Raw genomic sequence first — 22,477 nt, 5'->3', positions numbered from 1 at the left:
AGTTTGTTTAGGGGAAAGCAGCGATCTGGTTCATGTGAGCTTTTCCGACTGTGTGAACGACTCCCACCGAACTCCGATTTCACGGAGCTGCTGCTCTTTATCAAACGAAACCTCCCTGTGCCCAGATGTGCGGCGTAACCTCCGGCTTCTCGTTCTGTGAGGGGAGGAGTCACGATGTCTCAGGTGGCGTCACACGCACGCCTTCATCCGTAGTTACTGAGGCTCAAACGGTGTCCTTATTTTATTTCTAAATAAGAACTTTATGAAGAACAGAAGACACGTTTAAAAGGATTAAAGGTCAAATTTGTGCCTCAACATGATTCTCGTCACATTTCTGTTTTCAGATTTTCTAACATCACTTTTCTGTGGAGCTGATGTTGATTCTGCTCTCAGAGCCTTTAAAAGTGATTCATGAGGTAAAATCAGAAGTAAAAACGCGCTCACCTGGAGGACGGGGCTGTTGTCGAAGTTGTAGGCGCTGGGCCGTCCCTCCAGCGTGGAGAAGGCCACGTTTCCTCCCGTGAGCGGCGAGATGTCGCTGAACTCGTCGGTGCAGAGCGCCTGCTGCTCGTCCTGGCCGGTGCGGATGAAGCCGCGGTTCGCTTTCTGGTAGGTCTTCTCGCAGGAGCTGCTGTAGTACTGGTACGGCACCCAGGGGCTGCCCTCGCTGGTCCGCTTGTAGATGGCGAAGCTCTCCGGCCGGCTGGTGTGGAACTTGAGGCGGACGTAGGTGATGTCGAAGGCCTTACCTGCAGAGAGAGGGAGGAGCGTTAGGTTAGGTTTAGTTTGTGTAACAGATGGAAGGAGACTAAAAACCTGCAGACCGAAAGAAGCTGAGAGTCGGACGAGCTGCAGGATCAAAAATACTGATGCTCCAGGGCGGAGGTTAAACCATGCACAGCACAGCTGGATGCAGCTGTACCTCCGCCCTGACTGTAACCTGAGGATCTCTGCGGAGCATCGTGTCTCTGCAGGACTGTTTCCTGACGCCCGCTCGGGCGCTGTCGGGGGGATGATCTCGGGCGATTTGGGAAATGCTGAGCAGGAATGTGAAGTGCAGTTCTTCCTCTGACTGCGACACTCGGGGCTGCGGACGGTCTCCGCATATTTGGCGAGTCTGAGCAGGTCGGCCTGAGCGCTCCAGCAGCCGTCAGTCAGCGAGCAAAGGGAGGCCGCCGCGTTTGAGCCGGGCGGCGGGGGGTACGGCTGTTTGCTCAGTCAAAGAATCTGCTCTGTAAACAGTGCGCTGACAGGGCCCCGGTCTGGAGGGGCCCCTCTGTGTCAACGGCAAATAAAGGTGAAGCTGCTGATAGGACTGAAGCGCACAAAGAGCTGCAGTTTATTACAGGAAACAATGAAGCAACAGCAAACACGCCGCCGGCGTCCTCCCCGTGTGTGCGTGACGCTCTGAGGACCACACCGAGTTTATGAGCCCATTTACTGCTCACAATCAAAGCCTCGGTGGATGCGACGTCACCGCTGAGGTTTCATTTTCTGAATTACCGGCCGCTCCGTTCACACAGCGCTGCAAACACAGGCGGCCAATCAGAGGTCAGGCTGAAGGTTTTAAATTTCACGCAGCGGTTTAACAAACAGCACCGACCCTGGAGCGCTGGATCAGGGACGCATCAGCACATCTCATGAAGACCAAACTGCTACTGTGCTGCTTTCATCTTCACAAACACGCTCGCTTCGTCTTTTCACCGCAAACCAAACTCGGCGTGAAACAAACAGAAGCAGATGTTTTTATTTCCTGATGTGACAGACGATTGAAACCAGCCGCCTCTGCACCAACCCAGGGTCGGCGTGGACGGCCGTGAACCTGCTCTCCACAGCAGATCCAGGACCAACCGTCACGCAGAGCCGCCGAGTTATAATCAGGGGCCACAACACTGTAGACTGTCAAAATAAAAGCATGGACACTGGCCATTGGTAAGTCAAACATGGGTGGAGGTGTTTTCTTAGAAGAATGAAAACCAGACATGAAGAAAATGTTCAGAACGGATTAAATGTGTGTCACTGCGTTCCCAAAGTGTCGGCCTTGTGAGGCTGTTTACAGTAATCGAGTTTGAAATATCCTTCAAACATTCATGATTACATATTTACAGAGTCATAAAACAAAAGCTGTTCCCATCACAGGTGGGAAACGGCTCAAACGCAGAGATGGAGCAACAAGATCAAACAAAAGGAAGACGCTGAGGTGACGTTTGTGAGGGGAGCAGAACGGGCCTCGGGTGGACGGAGGTCTGAACACCAACCGTGCTGCTTTTATGTAGCCTCCCCAGAACGTCCCCTCACAGGCCGGTGTGCTCGCAGAGATCACAGCATGAAAAGGAAGCGCTCCGTCATGGTTTCCCACACATTCCTCCACAGCCGGTTCAGTTCCTGGAACAAACTGGGCTGAGTGAAGTTCACCAGTTTCAGAATAAAAAGGCCGTTTCATTCAGATCTGACGGCGAACACGTGGGACCTGCAAACGTCCCGTGGAGCCTCGCCGGCCTCGGATCAAAGGTTTATGAAGAGGCGTCAGAGGAGACGAACGCCACTGACAGGAACACAAACCCGTCGGTGACGTCTCTTCAGAAACCGCACAGAAACACGCCTCCGCATCCTCACGGACGGGACAAAAGCGTCTGTTGTCGCAGCAATCGGGAGGCAAACAAAGTCCAGGTGGCTGCTGGGACAGGAGGCCGGAGGGGCCCGCAGGAAGTGACGCTGCAGACAGACGACAAAGCGCCGTCCTGAGAACACAAAGAGGAAGCCACACAGACTGGAAAAACAAACCGAGGATGAACCGAGCTCCTGCTGACAAGGAGCCATCTTCATGCTGCCACCATCTTTCATCCGTTTCCCAGCATGCACAGAGGAAAGTTGATGAAACTTAAAACTCTGGCAGACGTGGCTCTATGAGAGCAGGTGGAGCCTTCCAGCAGAATAAACCCTCATAAATCTGAGATGATTCAGGTTTTATGGAGATGAATTACAGGGAGTTAACAAGAGCTATAGAGGTGAAGGGTTAACAGCCTCGCCTGCAGCTGGACGACGTGTCCGTTTCACATATTTGACATTTGTTTCATTCTCGTCTTTTTACCTAAATCACAGAACAGGTCAGCCATCCTTAAAATGACTACGAGCGCTTAGCTACAGCGACTGAGCACGCTGGTGGAGCGAAGCAAACATACCCCTCACCCAGGAGAGCCGGGTGCACCAAAGCTCCTTCACCCCAGGGATCGCTTTATTGTCAGAGTTTAAAAAAGTATTTTAATTAAAAGAAAAATAAACATACATCAAGTAAATCAGATTATTGTCCTCTGCACAGTCACAGGCCTCCAGACGCTGGATGTAAGCTGCAGGCTGTGACGTCACACACTGGTTTAAGTCTTCTCGGTCTGTTACCACAGTAACCTCACAGCAGGTCACATGGTGTCATTAAAAAGGCCCCAAAAACCTCCAACAGCTCCAGTTAGCTGCAGTGAAGCTAGCAGACAGCTAGCCGCCTGTGTCGCCATCCACCTGTCGGTCAAAGAGGCCACGCCCCTAACGATGTATCCGGTTGTTAAGTCTGACGTCACTAGCCGTGTCTGGGCCTAAACTCCGCTGCAGGTCCATATATCAAACGATCACTATGGCATTACTGAGAGTTGAAAAACTGTCTAAACTCTTTCATCTTTAATAAAATGATCAGCGTTCTCCTCTACCAGGTGTAACAATTGAGTTTAACATCCAGGCATCCATGAAAACGGAATTTATGACATTTAACGGAGTTAGAAGTTAGCAGGGAGTTAGCTCGCTAGCTTCTATCTAAATACAATATAGCATGTCCTGACTGCGGGGTTTTGGAAACAAATTAAAACATACAGCTCTGCTATCACTTCCAGCATAAATGAAGACAGAAAACTAAACAGCAGTGACGTTTGTAGGGTTACTGAAGTTGGGCTAGCTGGTATATAATGATGTGCTACGTGACCGCTAGCGACACAGCTATGTTAGCATAATATAAACAAGCTAACTTTTTTTTCCACTCGATAAAAGTTAACGTGAGGATTCTCGGTGGTCAGGAACAAATGTAATCGCATGGCAGGATGCTGTAAAAGGACCAAACTTCAGCCAGGAGAACAACTGAGATAATCCATCCACAATACGAGGTTAGTCATTCATATACTGCTGCATGGGCTGGGCTGTAGCTACATCCTAAGGTTTTAAAGACTGAGCTTAAATAAATGATTAGCGGTAATAAAAGCCGAGGGAGGTCAACAGTGATCACTGACTGTTTTAGGAGCTTTTTGAGATCAAATAGAAGAAAATACAAAACATTAAACATGTTAACAACACAAAAGCCATATTAAACACAGACTACTTTAGGCCCGGAAGTAGGATTCGTCGTGTCATCACTGAACAACCGGATGGCAACTACAACCAGAGCTGCAAACACGTTAACATGGGAGTTCATGGGGACTGACTCACCGGAGCCCCGGTGGACATTAGTGGAACTGCAGTTTCTGACTCGCACAGATTAAAGTGAACGTTTTTCCTCGATTTGAAAATGTGAGATTTGGTTTTTGTACAGCTTTATTTTTCTGATTTATTTCTCATCAGCAAAGCCAAGTATTCTATTATCTAACACGGTGACCTGGAATAAACCAGTTGAGATCATTTTTTACACGTTAAGCCTCCTAAAAGTGTAAGAAGTGAGTAAAAGAGGAGCTTTTGTCCTCTCATATTGTAAACAGGAAACGGCGCTTTAATAAAGGCCGGATTAAAAAACAGTGAACTCAACCTTTAAGCCAAATTCACTATAGAAGCTTTTTGTCTGCCCCTCCTTGGAGCCTCTGAGGATTTAAGCTGCCGTTAAGACGCTCCTGCAGCAAAGCCGCCGCTGAGAAACAAACGCAGACATCATCAATTAGCTGGTTTTGCTTTAAGCGGCGCTAACCCGCCTTTTGTGGCACGCTGACCCTGCCAGAGTCTCCTCGGGGGGCCTCGGAGTCACGCCCGAACATGAAAAGAGCCTCCAGTCGTTCTGGAGAAGCAGCTTTTCTTTCCGAGGGACCGGTGGGGGTGACGGGGGTGACACGGCAGGAATGTGTTTCCGCTGGGCATAGTGACGCCGGACGGAGGGACGGACGGAGGAAGAAAGAGACCACAGAAACTCAAAGACGGAGAGGGGGCAGAGGGGGCTGCTGGGAGTTTTTCCTGCCCTGATATGGAAGACACGACGACTCAGTGAGCAGAAATGCAAACGAGCACGAGGGAGGACGAGCTCTGCTTAAGTGCCAGCGAGCAACGTAACGAGACCGACAGCTTCCGTAGCTGCATGTGACCTCTGACCTCTGGCCTGAATCTCCCAGTCTAAGCCTGGAGTCCAAGTTTGGATCAGAAGCAACAAACTTATCAGAACTTTAGCTGGAAAAACTCAAATGTACGGAGGCCCAGAGAGGCCACGATTACAGCAAACAGTCTCAAAGGAGTCGATATGAAGGCCGCTGCTGTGACTCACTGATCTGGTACTCTGTCTTACTTTGAGCTGCGTGATGATTCTTATTGCAGCCTCGCTCTCTGCAGCTCTGATCAACTGAGCATGTGCGCGTGTTCGGCTCCCCGCGGCACGTCTGCGTCACGCCACTCTGCAAGCGGAGGATCAGGTCGGCAACGGGATGGCAAAGAGGAATTTGTTTGGGAAATGCTTCCAAAAATATGAGAAGGGTGACGCAAACTGCCCGTAACCAGCGTCTGAATAAACCGGAGAGATGAATCAGCGCCGTCGCCATCTGAGCTTTTATTTTGGCAACTGTGGACACAGTCAGGTGCGTTTGGTCACAAACCTCAGATAGTCTCTTATAAAGGAGGCTTTATTTCAGAGGCAGATGTTCTTCGTCCACAGAGGACGGCGTTTAACGAGGAAGACGTCCTTCTGGAGGACAGATGAGGCAGGGGGAGGAAGCCGATGCAGTCGGCTCGCTCAGGCCAGACCTGAAAATCACGAGCTGTCCTTCAACGTGTTCGAGATGCAGCCGTTTCCTCTGACACACTCAAACCTGATGAACCCACATGGAAACAAGCAAAGACTGTAAAGAATCACGGACAAATAACCGGACGCAGGCCTCACTGCGAGCAGCCGTCACACGTCAGCCCGGCTGAAGAACAAAACCAGGATCAGGAGACGTTTTTTTCTCTCGTGGATTCCTGACATCGCTGCTCCGAACGTATCCGAGCCTCGGGGTCGGCCTGAGGGGTGGTGGGGGTGGGAGGGGCACGCCCCAGCACGCTGTGCGGCCCGGTGACATCATCGCATTTTTCTCAGAGCTGTGACATTTTCCTCACAGTAAAAAAATAAATTCTTGAAATGAATTCTGCTGTCACATTTCATAGCTGCTCTTCACTTTGAGAACATTCATTTCTGGCAGTTTGGCATTAAATCACGTTTTGAGAGAAACCAGCACACTGCACTTGGGTTGTTCAAGTACTCCGAGATAACGAAATGACAGAAAAGGAAAAGGTGACAAATCTCAGAGCATCCGTGACTCTGATGAAGGCTAACAGCTTCACTGTGTCGCTCGCGTCCTGCCATTATAAACACATATTTCCTTAGAAGAAATGAAAATAAACGTGCAAACATGCCCGTTCGTAGCTTCTGTCAGGTTTTCAAACTCCGTGTTTTATAGTGTAAACTCCACGAAACTGGGGGCTGAGCTCCTTTAACACATTTCTTGGATGTTTGGGAGCTCTGGAAACTTCCCGGGCTCGTCCTGAGGGCTGGGAGGGGGGAGGGGGGTTACAGTTGTTGTGAAGGTGGGGGGGGCACGCCTCAGCTCACAGCACGGTCCAATTAAATTTCCTCCCATGACATCACCGCATTCTTCTCCAGGGAAACGAACAATGGCCGCTTTGACTTTTGGACGTGTGGGCACCGCCGAGCTTCGAACTCGCGCTGACGAGTCCGGGCAGCAGGTACCGCGCAGGAGAAAGGTCAAAGGTCGCACTGAGCGCGCTCTCTCTATTTACATCCACTCCAGTAATCCGATTATTGTCAGCTCAGGCGTGAACGCAGCGGGCTGAGGACCACTGCAGACTTTCAGTGTTTGGAAACAAACACGTGAAAATGTTTTGAATGCCGAATTCAGCCGAAGAGCCTAAAACATGAAGTGAGATCATCATGAGTGGGTTTAAACGCAGCTGCTCTCGCTGCGGGGGAAGCATCACCAAATCAGCTGATTTTAAAAGGGAGTTTGGATAAAGCTGCTATTCCAGGGCTGCAGGGTTGTAAAAAAGGATTTAAAGTGATGACAAACAAGATGAGGCAACAGGAAACAAAGAGGACCAAACTTTGTTACGAACCAGACGATTAATCAATGACCAAAATCAGCTGATCGATCGGCGATCGCTGCCGGAAACGTGCGAGTGTTTCAAGTGAAGCGTGTTTCACATTTACGTACAAAGATGAACTTTGACCCAGTCTCTGACTGAACAATGGAACTAAACGAACTTTCATTAAAGACTAAACCCTGTCGAGAGCTGCGAGGATCCTCCACCAAGCGTGCTCGTCTCCCAGCAGGTGCCGGGGTCAGAGGTCAGCGGGCTGAAGCCGCTCACAGATAAAAAGCACCATCAAATTGGATTGGGCTTCTGTGAAAGGCTGCTGGGGATGACGCAGGAGGAGCAACGCGAGGAATGCAGCGGCGTTTAACCCTTTACGCCCCGCGGCGTTCCACGCTGCGTCCTCGTCTCCAAGGATACGTGACAGATACGAGAATCGGGTCACTGACTGCGGCCGCGACATGTGCAGTGCAGTTACACATTAATGTCCCGGTTAATCTCCAACCTGCTGCTACCTTAAAGGAACAAACCTCACACAGTTCCAGACTTCATTCACTAGTTGCTGAATTTATCTTTATTCGTAGATTCGTTTGCTTTGTGTGAGAAGCTGTGACCTCCTCCTGCCTCCGTGCACACGCTCATACGTCCAAGTAGAAACAGCCGACGCTTTAAAAGTTTCCTGAAAATGAAGAAGACTGAAGAATGCAGAACGCTGTACAGATGTGTGATAACGACCAGGTGTTATCTCTAAACATGCAGAGAGTCAGAGGGGAGCCGAAGACGAGTCCAAGCCGCTATCAGCTCCATCTGTTTCATAAACAACCGCTGGCTGAGCGAGCGCTCCGATTGGCTGTGAGGAGATTAAAGAGGCAGGCTGGATGTCGAGGTGAGAATGAGGTGTGTGTGTGTGTGTGTGTGTATGGGATGTGTGTGTGTGTGTGTGTGTGTGTGTGTGTGTGTGTGTGTGTGTGTGTGTGTGTGTGTGTGTGTGTGTGTGAGAGAGTGATAACGAGGCTGCAGGCGGAGCTGAACGCTCGTCAGCAGCTCCAACATAAACTGAGCCGAGCGTCTCCGCCGCCGTGACATCAGCACAGGTCACGATGGTCACGAGCAGGCAGAGAAACTGTGACCTGCCTGTGGGAGTTTCACAGCTCGCTGATCATGTGACCGAGCAGTGAAATTAAAGCCGTTCTTTAAAATAAAAATGAAAGTCTCTGAGCGCGAGCAGCACGGCGACGCTCACACGCTACCCCGACGTTCCATAGCGTGTGTTGGGGAAAGAGATGTTTCACTCTTCTTAACACGAGTAAGAGAATGACTGGAACATTTGTCTGTAACAGTGAGGCGCTGTGAAGCGCGGGGGCCTCTGATCCAATAATCAAACCCAGGAAAAGTTCCTCCTGCTCTCCTCTGAATCAGCCCATTGTGAAGAGAAACAGATTTTTATGAGCCTGCGAAGTAAATCAGGGTCATCCTGGACCTTTTATATTTTCAGGGCTGAAAAACACTGAAGCTGGAAACTGCAGTCACATCAGTTTTACACCCACACTCTCCTCGTCGCTCAGCTTTGAGCTTCAGCCTGACACAGAGGAGCAGAGGCCTGGACGTTTCTGACTCTAATGGAGAACACATCAAGTGCATTGTGGGTAAACTGTGAAAGCTCGTGTCGGCGTAGACTTAGAGCAGATGAAAAGTGTCCTTTGAGCCTACATTTGGAAAGCAGGCTGACCTTCTAGCTGTGCGTCCTTCTGTGAGACGCAGCTGCAGAACGACACGAACAAAGTCTGCAAAGGTCAGGATGGAAGGACGGACTCCTGTGTGTGTGTGCACCTGTTTATACATCTTTGTGGGGACCAAACGTCACTTGTGAGGACAAAAGAGACAGACTGTGGTTTAGTGTTACAGTTACCCTAAACACAACCACCTCCTAAGGGTTAGGCTGGGCGGCTGGGAGAAGCATGGATGGATGTCCTCACTAAGGTATCAAAACGAGAGAGAGTGTGTGAGTGTGTGTGTCTCAGAGGGGGGATTTCCAATTAAGTGTTTGAGGGGGAGGGCAGCAGGAAGGGAGTGAAGGTGGGAGGCAATGATTGTTTTTAATGGCTGAGAAGAAGCCCTGTCATCATTCAGTGAGCGCTGCAACGCGCTCTTAATGTGAAAAGACCCGAAATGACTGATGAAGAGTTTGATCCAGTTTCCTTTATGAGTGTGAAGCTGCGAGTTCAGCTTGTCTGAAGAGCAGATCAGTTTCCACCTTCAGATATCTTAAAGTAAAAAGTGAGTTTTTTCCCCAAAAGCTGGAAGAAAAAATCTGAATTTAATCCTTAAAAGTTAAAAGTTCAGCAGCAAACAGACGAGCTGGAACTCGTTTCTTTTCTCACTCGTTTGTCTCGTATTTCTTCTTTAAATGCGTAAAAACCAAAACGATTCCGCTCACGATGTTTGCAGAACAGGAACAATCGGCTCCTCCTCAGGACGTCATGACAAAATTCAGCCTTTTCTTCTTCACGAGCTCGGCAGCCCCCCCTCCCCGAGAGCCAGAAATAACCAGCAGATTCCCATCAGTGAAGAAGCTGCGATCTAATCAGAGGGCGCCCCTCCCCCTCCTCCACCACCTCCTCCACCACCTCCACCTCCTAACAGGAGGGTGTTTGGGGAGGATTTGGCAGCAGGACCACCAAAGAAGCGGGCGCCCCGCCCGGAGGTGTCACCACACCGGGACGTCAGGAACAAACAGCAGCGGCCCTCGTTACCACAGACTAAGAGTCCCAGCAGGGCGTCCCACCCCCGACACCACCCCCACCTACAGCACCACCAACAACCCCGACAAAGAGTTCACAGCTGCAGGGAGCCGAACCTGACGTCACAGAGTTTGGTGCCAAACACGGGGAGAGGATTAAAACCTGTGCACAGGTTGTGAAGACCTGACGGGGTCCCGGGTATTTAACCTTCGTGAGGTCATCGCCTTGCAGGTGATCCTGACACATCAGGACATGTTTGCGAGTCGTCCAATCCCACCGTCACGAGTGGTCAAGGTGGAAAGGGCTGACTCTGAGGAAGTCTTTCAGATGAGAAGAACCAAAACTCAACCGTGACCTGAGAACAGAGAGCCTGCAGAAACAAGCCACACCCACACAACCACTGCTTCCCAGGGGTGGAGAGAGACTGTGCTGATGTCCGGATTAAGATAAAGAAGGATTATTTTGAACTTTGCTCATGCAAAGCGGCTTCAGGAGAGCTCGGGAGCAAAAACCACAGAGCTGGAAATGAGCAGATCAGATCGGCTGTGACTGGAAAGGAAAACGAAGCATCGAAGATTCTTCTGTTAATTCAGGTGTAATAAACAGAAAGAGCGAGACGCCAACATGAAGGCCATCGAGTGTTTAATCTCGCTTTAATAATCCTCTGAAGACGAGAGGACCCGGAGACATGATGTCACCGAGTGAGCTTCACTTTGAACCAAAGAAAATAAAACTGGATGTGAGGGAGATTTCAGTCTCCACACAGCTGCCGCCTCTTCACCGAAGCCGTTTCATTTTGTTTTTATTGATGCGCCAGTCTCGCTTCGCCAAACGCCGCCTGGCTCCTGTCAGGTTTACTAGTGTCAGAGGAGAGCAGCTGGACACGAAGCTCAAACACTCCAACGCACGTCGGCGGGATTAATCGAGAACATCGTGTTCTGTCAGGAGAGCACAGGGGAGAGAAAACATCTGGAAATCTGCTGCAGCTCGCCTTCAAATAAAAACCACATCAGTCGAGACGTAAACAAGCAGAACAATGAGCGAATGAGCTCAGAGCGCCCGAGGACGCTCAGCTACTATCTGCTCATCTGAACAAAGGAGGGGATTATTAAAAAAAACTCATATCCTGCTGAGATCGTCTCTGAGAGCTGATCAAAGATTAAATTAAGCTTCAGCTCTGCCTGCGCAAACACGGAGCCTGGAAACAAAAGCCGGGCCGCTGTTTAGAGAAGACGACGGCCCAGGCCTCAGCGGGGACGCGTCAGGACAACAACACCACCCGCGGGTCCTCAAACGCCCAGCAGCTGCACGGCGAGCCAGAGCGCCGGCCGAGCGGCGGCGTCACAACCAGGGCGTGAACGCGCCACGTCTGAACCGTCCGCCTCGTTACTCACAAATACACGTGCTGCTGTGACGACACCGCCATCAGTAAACTGTGCAAAACGTTCACATGGAGCAAACGCAGAACTTAAACAGCTTACATTAGTTTTAATGTTTGACTTTGTGATGTTAGGAATGTTATCTTCAGCTGTGAGTGAAGACGAGACGCTGTAATCTAATCCCAGGAGATTACGGGTCCGCGTGGTCACACCGAGGACGCTGAGGAGAAGATGACCGACTGCGTGCACAGCTCAACATCCTGCCATATTAAATTACACTGATTGTTTTTTGTGTTGGAATAATTTCCATCCACTTTTCACTTTTGGCCACGCCCACTGGCGACAGAGGTTTCCCATCAGCTGCAGCTCTTTCCCTGTGACCCGGAGTTCCACAGACCTGACGTTTCCACAGCCGGGGTTCGAGCTGGAGGGGCGAGGGACCGCCTCTCCATCAGCCGTGTAATTACGCCACTCGAGTGGAAGAAACACGAACAAACAGCCGACGATCGCGTTTCCCGGGACACAGTCAGCTCGCGTGTTTACCCTCAACCTGCTTTGATAACGTTTTACTCTCCCTCGCTATCTGCCCCCTCCTCCCAGGCAGCAGGGCTAAAATTACCCTGCATGCATCTGCTTGTCCCTGTAATGCATCTCTACTTGTTCACAGACTCCACGCCGTCTATAATAAGAGAAACCCCCCCTCCCCCGGGCTCCCTGCTCTCCCTGGGGCGCTGAATCACTTCCTGCAAAGCAAATCTCAGGCTAAGTCCACACTAATGTGGTTTCATTAGAAAACGCATCGTTCTGGCCTCCCGTCCACGCTGAGACGGCGTTTTCCTCAAGGACAAACGCTCACAAGAACGCATACATTTCAAAACGGAGCTGTCCTGTCGCAGTGTGGACGCTCGAAAGCGCAGACTTTCTAAAACGATTAAAACCAGTTAAACAAAGACAGCAGAGGCATTACAGTCGTTCTGATTACTCTCAATTTTGACAGCCCTAAAAAAGATGAATCAGTCTGCACATGCTCCAGAGAGCTTTCCTGCATATTCTTCAACTCTCACTTGCTTTTGCAGGACTGGAACGTAAGCGTTTGGGCCGTTGCAATGTGCACGCACGACTCTGAAAACGCTAGTGTGGACGCAGCCTCAGAGTCTGAGCAGGACCGGGCCCACCGGGCCCCCTGCCCAGCCTCCCCCCGCTGCTTTAACAAACTCCGGCTCAGTTTCCTCCGAGGTCACAAGCCGCTTCCCTCAGAGCCTTTTCCCATCCTGCTGAATTCCCACAGCAGCTCGTCTTCCCACAGGAGGAAGCACTTTAAGTCAGTTTACAGTCAGGTCAAAGGTCAAAGTTTTCTGACAGGACTGGAAGTTATAACTGTAACCAGACCAGAGTCCATGCAAGAAAAACACGATTTAAAGAGGTCGGCTACGCAAAGTTTCACATCAGCATCAAAATGACGACTGAAATAATCGAATAACGTCTGAAGGCTTTTCAGAGGTTTGGTGCACCTGCGTGTTCACTCAGGTAAATGGCCTGTATTTATATAGCGCTCATCCACACACTGGACACTGGAGCCACCGGGCCCTCTGACCAACCAGGTACATGAGAGAGAGAGAGAGAGAGAGAGAGAGAGAGAGAGAGAGAGAGAGTGTGAGTGTGTGAGTGAGTGAGTGAGTGAGTTGAAAAGAGACGTTATGATGCGGCTGAGGGGAACCAGAAAGTTAAGGGCCACTGACGATGAACGGTTTGATGAACCTGCCAGAATCAGTGAAAACGAGGAAAACATGCACTCTGAGAAAATCTGCACATTTTTATTTCTTCTACAGGAACGAGGGGTTACGGAGCAGCTCGGTGCTGCTAAGCTAATGCATTAATTCACTGATGTGCATAAAGTTTAAGCAGCTCTGTGCAAGCAGAGGTTTTGAAGCATTCGGGTTCGTGTTAATGACCCCATCTTTGGGGAGTGGACTCCCAGGGAATTCAGCCCAAGGTCAGAGCAGAAAACCCAACAGCTCTCAGACTCTGCAGGCCTCAGTGAACAGGTTAAAGGTCAAAGACTTCAGGAACAGTGTGCTTCAGGCAGACGAAGCCAAAGGAGAGATGCTTATCCATCAGGCACAAGAAGCAAACTCAGCACGAACAGCTGAGACCATCTGTCAGCGCGATGCAGGAGCCATCTCCATCTGAGAGGACCTCCTCTGTCCACAGACTCAGAGCTGAAGCTCAACACAAACCGGGTCATCAGCAGCAAAGCTTTCTATCACCGAGACACAAACGTCTTTTCACATTTCTCACCTTTTTTGATGACAAGAGATTTCAGCACAAAATATCTGAAACTCACCAGCTTCTGGCATACTTTGCATTTTAGGACCAGCAGATTTTCCCCCAGATTGGAGGCATTCAAGCTCAGGTCAAAGCGTGATGACAAAGATAAAAGAAGAAGATGGAAGAAAAGAGGAGAGAAGATGCGTCTGTCCCGATTCCCCTCGTGTGTCTGCGCTTCCTGTCTAATCCTTTAAAGAAACACGATAAGAGAACAGACATCTTCCCTTCTTTCAGCCTCCACTCTGAACCCGCTCGCTTTATCTGATCTCGGTTTGTTTAGTCTGAGCCAACATGAGCGCATTTATTCCCATTTCTAATCTGACGGCGGGAAGAAAGGCGGAAACTTCACGTGATGGGAGATAACGGAAGTTAAAGGACCAAAGAGGTGATCTGTGACGTTGAGTTTTAAGGACATCCTGAGGTTTCAGGTGAGCAGATGAAACTAAACGCAACAAAAATCCAAGTTTCACAAAGTCACAGTGCATTCAATGACACGTCTGGAATCACCAGCTGCTAAAATCAAGTCATGCAGCGGAAAACCTGCCGGGAAAACGACGACTCCATGAAATAACAAACGCGCTTCATTCCTGGATCTAGGACGAGAGAAACAATCGGAGATTAAAGCTGCTTCAGACGCAGGAACGACCACCGAGCTGCAGCAATAAATCAGCTGCTGCTCGTTGTTATGTTCACGTGCAGTGAAACAGGTAAATCTGCAGCTCCTATAAACTCTCATCAGCTCGTCTCCGGTGGAAAGTATCCGACGTGAAGCTGTAATTACAGCTCTAACTTCCTGTGCGCGCCTGGCGTCACGCCGGAGGTTTGATCCAGATGTGAGTTTAATAACAGCCTGTCGCAGCTTCCACAGTTTAGGAGGTGACAGGAAGAATAAATGCACCGACGAGCTCGTACACGCCGCAGACGACATCGCACACCGACCATCGTTCAGGTCACAGACTGTACACGACGATGGCAGCTACGCGCTATTAAGGCCCCGCCTCCTGAACAGATCCCTTTCAATTCATGCAGAGGGTCAAAACAATCGACATCAAGGGAGAACTTCCTGCAGCCAGCTCAAACCTGATTGGTCGGCAGAATTGTGGGCTGAACAGAGAAATGTTCCCTTTGCTTCAGCTTCTCATACACTTATTTAACTATAGAGAGACATGTGATGAATCAAAACAAACCCCCACAGTCTGCAACTCAAAGCACATCAATCGAACAAACTAAGAATAAAAAGGAAAAAGAATTCGTTTGCGACGCACGGCCGCCTCAGTGTTTGGGACAGGACTGGACTCGCGCTGGTACAGAAGTCCCGCAGTGACCCTGAACGCACCGCAGGCCTTTTAATTAGCGCACAGCAACAAGAATGTGGAGTTTGTACTCTAAAGTGAAGCGCGATGAGTGAACAAACAGCAGGAGAAGAAAAGGACGGCGTTTGTTGTGGGGGGAGGATGGAGGGAGTGAAGGGGGGGGGGGGGGGGGGGTAAATAAAGACGCTTCAGCAGCTGGAAACAAGCCTGGAAATTTCCAATTTTCAGGATTAAGACATCCAGACTCACTGTGGTGAAGTAATGAGTGAATTCTCAAAGTCCACGAGCACGTCAAAGCAAACGTGGCTGATTCTCAGAGATCAGGGAGACCTGTGGACGTTTATACGCAAATAAAATGAATGAAACAGATCCAGAGAGCGAGCGCAGCTTCTGGTGTTCACACATCGCACTCAATTTAACAGTTTCCACGCTGAAGTTGCTGCTCACAGTCACGGCCTGCAGGACTGCAGGATACTGATCAGCAGTGCCGGTGAGCGAGAATCCTCAGGATCCTCTGACGGCCAACGACAACCTGAGGTGACGGCAGGAGCAGATCGACCGCGGAGACGAGAGAAAACGCAGACAGAGCAGAAATCACAGCAAAACACCCCGAGGGAGGAAGAGGGTGATGGAAACCTGCAGGCTGGATCATATACAAACTCCCTCTGTGGGAAGCAATAAGGGGAATTCCCCCAACTTTGGAATATCTGAATTTCAGGCCCTGGAGCTGAAAGCTGGATGAACAAATAGTTCAGTCTGTTTGTTTGTGTCGGCTGCTTCACCTTCATTAGACCAACCCCCCCCCCACCCCCCCCCCCCCCCCCCGAACACACCCACCCACAGGGCCCAGTTTCTTGTTCTGCACCAACATTTCCTTTTAACCATTTACACGACAGTTTCACAGCTCGCTGGGCTCAGCGGCCAGGTCGCCCTCTGCGGCCAGGTCGCCCTCTGCGGCCAGGTCACCCTCTGCGGCCAGGTCGCCCTCTGCGGCCAGGTCGCCCTCTGCGGCCAGGTCGCCCTCTGCGGCCAGGTCGCCCTCTGCGGCGTGTTACATGCAAGCAGATGGATTTTAGGTATTCACAGAAACTGTTTCAGAGAAAAGTTACAGACGAATGAGCCAATCAGGAGAGCCCACGGGCTCAGAGTCCGTCCCACCGTCTCTGAGAAAAGAGCGGGAATCACAGAGGGCTAAACATCCAAACATCTAAACATCATCATCATCATCATCATCATATCTGTGACACCAAAACGTCCTCAGGACGCCCGACCTCAGCTGAGGCGAGTCCGATCGAGCGGCCGCAGGTTTCTATTAAAATATTGATATTTGGGCATAAACGCAGCATAAACCAAGTTTCTGTCACAGGCGGCTGAGACGCCGGCCCCTCCCCCAACACCGCCACCTCCTCCACGTTAGAAAGCAGAGCAGAGGTTTGTGGGTTTGGAGGAGCCGAGGCCTCCTGCCTCTGATCTCCTGATAGGATTCATCCTGTCTTTGATGGAGGGGGATGGGAGCTCATCCCAGACTGTTTAGGTCTGAGGAAAAGTCTGAATTCCTGAGATGACTGACGGTTCAGAGCTGAGGGTGACGCTGCCGAGGAAGAGGAGGAAGTGCGGTTTCTTAATGCGATCTGAGGCAGCAGCCGGCTCGAGGTGACTCATATCAGGCAGCGCGAGACGGCGCCTCGGGCTCCAGACTTTGATTAATCCGTCCGGAGTCGTCAGAGCAGCTGCTCGGCAGGCGATTTAAGAGCAGCTAAAAGACTTTCTGTTAATGAATGCAGAAGAAAACACACGGCGAAGGACGGCGTCACGGACCCGAATGTCAGCCAGTGCTTCCTGTCACACAGCCAGCCCACTTTGACCTTTAAACTGTGGAGACGTAGAAACGGTGTGAATGAGGCTTTCAGACACACGGTGGGTAAAGCTTCCTCAGCGCGCAGCTGCTCCTCCATGTTTGTCCCGACCAATGAAACGCTGCAGGTGAATGTGCGGGGGTCACGCACGTGGATATGACATCACACCACGTCCGAACATCACGGAGCAGAAACTCGTGTTGTTCTGTTATAGAAGGACGGCAGCAGAATTCAAATATTCAGGTATTTGTTTCAAACTATGGACAGACAAAGCTGACCCACCTCTGAGAGGTCAGAGGTCAGAGGTGGCCAGATTCGATAATCCTGTGGATGCTCACATTGATTTTTCTTCCTGCTTCTCACACTGAAGCTTTTCTTTTGTCTCGTACGAGCAACGTGAATCTGGACAAACGCCAGTCGAGCAGGCGGCCCGGCCAATGGGAAGAGAAGCCGTTTGACTGAGAGCACCAACTGTGTCGCTACACCGCCCGGCTGGAAATCACATCCAGAATAATAAACACAGCTGACAGCCAACTGCGACTTCAATACTGCAACTGTTGCTTTCCAGAATAATAAAAGTCAATCACTCCCTCAAACAGAAACGGTGCGAGGAGGCGATCACGTGATTACAGCCCCGAGGTTTGAAACCACGTCCCATAAAAACCTGATTAAAGACACTTTCAGTGTGGAAGCCTCTCAGCTGCCGCTTCCCTCTGAGGGGAAATGTTTTCCCGTCTTATCTGCAGCAGACGAGTCACCTTGACTTTCAGCCCGAGACGTCGGCGCTTCGGCTTTAAGCTCCAAGGTTACGAGATATCAGATGGGCCCTAAACGCCTCGCCTTTCAACCTCGCAGACTCGCTTCCTTTTTGACCGCCGTCTCTGCCGATTATTTATCCTCTAAAGTTTCAAACTCACCTGGATTACAGCCAGCGTTGGTTTTAATCCAGCTGACAGAAACTGCAGTTCCTGTGCCGTCCACCAGAGGCTCCAGCAGCGCGTCGGTGGCCACAGACTCAGCTGTAGATGTGACAACTCTATGAAACCCATCTGTTTAAACAGGATCAGGGCTTAAAGTTTGGATTCTTAGGGGCGTGGCCTGTTTGACTGACAGGTAAATGGCGACACAGGCGGCTGTAGCTGCTAGCTGTCTGCTAGCTTCACCAGAACTGGACCTCTGCAGCGTGTTTGTGCTGTTGGAGCATTTTTAATGAGTTTTTTTATTGTCTGAGCTCTGCAACTTCACCACCCAAAGCTCACAAATGATTCAACATCTCATTTAACTGTGAAAACTAAACTTCAAGAACATGTTTAACACAAAGGATGGTAAAGTTCTGCTGTTGGAGGTCATAAGGTCTTCAGATGACCATCTCTGCAGTCCAACCAGACTCCAGGGAGAAAAACACTCATTTTAGCTGAAACAGTTGAGCCTGAGAGGCTCGCAGCACAAACATCAACCCAATAGAGGCACCTGCAGCTTCCACGCAGAGCGACGCGAAGGCTTCAGTGTGTAAAGGCTGTTATTCAAACAGGAAGAGGTAAAAACACCAGACGGCTGAACTGCACTTCACCGCTGACCTCGTCCACAGCAGCAGATCAAGCTTCGCTTCAAAGATCCAAACTCTTTGGGATTACCGTAATTGTCGGGCTATAAGCCGCTACTTTTTGCACAAGCTTTGAACCCTGCGGCTTTTAGTCAGGTGCGGCTTTTCTATAGATTGTCCATGATTTTTGTGATATCGTAAGACGATTTGTTTTGTTTGTTCCGCTGTTGTACGGCACTACGTTGCCTGGCGGAAGGATCGGGGTTCAAGAGTGGTATGTTAGTCACATGTCCGTCCGCCAGGCAACATAGTGCCGTACGAAGTAGCGCGAAAAACAAACTTCAAAGTAGCGCTACGCATTCAGCGGGAGGCGTGGATGACGAGCGGCGATAAACTTGCGAAAAGCAAGTTATGCCCAACTCCACCGGTGGATTCTGACAGCGTGGAAAAGTGCGAAAACATCCACGATCACCAACGGATTTTGAAGGGCTGGACTGCTGCATGATGGAGAGGAGGACACCGCCACGGCCCTTCTGAGGGTGTTCGACACTGACAACGAGGATTTCTTTGGTTTTGAAAGTGACAACGAAGGAGAGAAGCGGAGAGTGGATGACGAAGCCACCCTGAGCCTGTTCGTTTCCGACATTGGAGAAGAGGACTTTGGTGGTTTTAGAGCGCAGGAAGAAGAGAAAGATGGTGAATGACTGACTTTTCTTCTTGTTAAAGCCGTGTCACTGCACCTGAGCCTAAAAGGTAGTCCGAATCTATTTTTCTGGTGTGCTGTAGGTTACTGTTATGTACTACATGTGCAAATATGTACCCATAACTTGTTTTTCAAAATATTAATAAAAGGGGTGTGTCTCCAAACAGCCATCTCTTTCCTGACAATTCCCTTTGTGCATATTCTCTTACATATGATAAGTCAACATTGAAACACCTGCGGCTTTTAGACAGGTGCGGCTAATGTATGTACAAAACAGGATTTTCCCCTGATTTTAGCTTGTGCGGCTAATATTCAGGTGCGCTTTGTAGTCCGGGAAATACGGTAAGTTAAAGAAAGCGAGTTTCCTTTAAGACCAGCGGCCTGAGCGTCACATGCAAACGGCTGGCCTCGCTCCGACCGTCTGGGGAGGGGTCCGTTACTCGCTTCAGTACCCGAGCGTCTCTTTGAAGTCTGAACATGGACGCCGAACATCAGTGAATTCATCAAAAGATGAAAAACTCGGGAATCTTCAGAAGCAGGAGGAAGATTTAAACTTAACCTGTGACTCTGAAGAAACACCTGACGGGGGTTTAAACGCCTCAGGCCGACGTCTGCCACGAGGCCGTCAGACCAGAGGGACCAGAGGGGAAATTTAAAGGTAGTGGAGGGTTAAGGGTGGCTTTGGGCTGGAGGTCTCTCTCATCAGCTGCAATGAGCCAGCAGCCATCGTCCAGCTGTGCAGCTCTCGTAATTGCTCCACATCCCAGTTTCCCACGCTGCGCTCATTCCTGAGACGCCAAACAATGCCCCCCTCCCCCTCACTCAGCCCCAGCCTGGTATGATTTGCAACAGCTGGACACTCCAGAGGAAGAAAAACGTCTTTTGATGGCACTGTGGGTTTTCCCACAGTGCACTGCTCTCTGACTCACAGCGAACAGACGCCTCACACATCAGCTGCTGTGGAGCGATCATCATCATCGTCATGTTCAGCCGAGGATCATCAGATCCAAAACGCAGCCAACTCCCAACATCTGGATGTTTGGTCTGCAGTGTGAAAGAGCTGGGGTGGTTCGGCATCCTGGGTGAGGCGTCTCACGTCCAGGAATCGGACCCGGTAGACAGATTTTATTTCTCAGCTGGTTAGGACCGCCTCAGCGTCCCCTCAGAGCAGCTGGAGGAGGTGGCCGGGGAGGTCTGCATATCTGCTGCTCCCACAACCCCGAAAACGTCAGAACAGATGAGTCATTATGAATGTAACAAACTGCATTTACTGAACTAACAGTTGGGGTTTTTTTTGGGTGGGTGGGGGGGGGGGGGGGGATCAATGGTGGGAAGAAGTGGAGGTGGGACACCAGAGCTGGTGTCTCAGATTCTCTGATGCACCCATCACCTGGCTCCAAATCACAGCCACAGAATTTAGTCGGCACACGCGCTTTTATTTTGACAGGATTCTTTACACCCTTCCTGTGTCTGACTTCCTGGCCCCCTCACCTGCTCTGGGCACCGCGACGCACCTTCCACACTTATGCCGGGTACACACAGGGAGCGCCCAGGAGGAAACAGCGGTACTGAACAGGCCAATCACAGCCATCGTGGACCGCGTCGCCCATTTTTCTCCTGAAGCGCCCGACAGGTGACGGCACGCGGTTTCAGAGGGTCTGCGATAAATGAGACCTACACTGAAACTTTCACTCCAGGCTCAGAAAAGCTTTTCTAAAACAGCGCTGCTCATCTCGCCATGGTAACCACCAATCTCTGCCACCACAATAACCACAGAAGAAGAAGCGACAGCGAGTGACACCAAAAGCCAACCGACACTTGAAACCTCAGACATTCAGTAAATGTTGTTTCAATAATAGCTGGAAGCCGGTTTGGTTTCAGCTAGAAGGAAGTTTCCGATGTGGCGGTGGAGGCGGGGGAGGGGGAGGGTCACATTAATATTCAGCTCTTCACAGCAGAGGAATGTGGAGGGTTTGGAGGAGGAGCCTTCGTGTACGTTAGGTCATCGTGTACTGAACAAACTCAGACAGACGTGATAAAGTTCGTTTAATCAAAACGTGAAGAACCGAAACGTTTCTCCCTCAGTCTGTTACAGAAACCCACAAAGCTCTTCTTTGACCAGACTTCATTCAATTTTTGGTTAATTCTACATCAAACATTTGCCGTCAGCCTGTCCTGTGAAGTCCTCGTGCTGGTGAATCCAGATAAATGAGGGGCCCCTCTGCATCCATCTGCACGGGGTGTTCCTCTTTGTGGGTCTTTCATGTCACCCTCATCGAGTCGGGACATGTCGCTTTCCCGCTGCAGACGCACTGCAGCACATCAAAGAGTCCCCACACACACTCACACACACACACACACACGGGTTTCCTGAGATTAAGCTGCAGCTTTATCATCCGCATACTTTAAACTCATTCGCAGGTTTAGAGATGAAACACGAGCGCGCTACGAGCACTCGCCTGCGTCTTCACCGCCTGCGTTACAGCACGAGCTGATTTCTAATCCTCTGCTCAGATTTCACTTTTGCACAAATTGAAGCTCATTCACTTAAATTTGCTCCACCTGTGAAACAGCTCAACGAAGCAGCACCTGACGTCGTTCACGCGCTCTTTACAGGCTTCGGTAAGAAGATTAGGAGTGATGTTACTGCAGACATTCAGCTGACTCTTCCTGAACCTTTAATATCACGCTCCATAAAGTGAAGCATCAAACCTGCTCTCAGCATGAACATGAAGGACCTGATTCTGTGTTACAGCCAAAGCTGAAGTGAAGACTCGCACTCGTAACGTTGAGCAGAGATGACTCGGACAGTTCCTCTGCTCCGTCTGAGCTTCCTGTGAGAAACGATTGTATTTAGGAGATCGGATCAGCAGGAAATGACCTCTTCACTCTGCGTTCAGGAAACTCAACGAGCTGTTCAACCATCAACAAACAGCCACGCGATGACTTCCTGAGAGATTAAAACCTGAGAACCGTCAGCGCGTCCTGAGGTTCGGGCGGGACCGCGGCAGAGCGCGAGCACTGACTGACTGACTGGTCCTCGATGCAGCGCCACGTAAACCGGATCTCCGACTGCTGAGGGCGTCTCGAGCAGAGGAGTGACCAGCACCACCAGCTGCTGATGGTGTAGGTGGAGACGGGACTCTCTGTGGAAGGTGCTGGAAGCAGATGTGTGTCGAACTCCAGGCCTCGAGGGCCGGATGTGATTCAGGTGTGTTGACCCAGGGTGAGATCTAAAACCTGCAGGACACCGGCCCCTGAGGCCTGGAGTTGGACACCCCTGGTTAACAGACGTGCACG

The 22,477-nt window shown here is 50.4% G+C and overlaps 1 protein-coding gene across 1 annotated transcript in view; it reads right to left on the bottom strand.

Annotated features, from left to right (window-relative positions):
- The window catches only part of lamc1 (laminin, gamma 1), a 47,491-nt gene that overhangs the window by 22,400 nt on the left and 2,614 nt on the right, over window positions 1–22,477 (bottom strand). Inside the window, exon 2 of the mRNA XM_085254119.1 lies at window positions 445–749. Within this exon, the coding sequence (XP_085110245.1) occupies window positions 445–749 (305 nt within the window). The remainder of the gene's footprint in view (window positions 1–444; window positions 750–22,477) is intronic.

The sequence above is a fragment of the Mchenga conophoros genome, linkage group LG18 (assembly GCF_057382185.1).
Source record: "Mchenga conophoros isolate Kocher_MC1m ecotype Shallow Benthic linkage group LG18, M_conophoros_male_GT1.1, whole genome shotgun sequence".
Classification (NCBI taxonomy): domain Eukaryota; kingdom Metazoa; phylum Chordata; class Actinopteri; order Cichliformes; family Cichlidae; genus Mchenga; species Mchenga conophoros.
The sequence above is the reverse complement of the archived record's forward strand: the minus strand, read 5'-3'. Positions and strand labels throughout refer to the sequence as shown.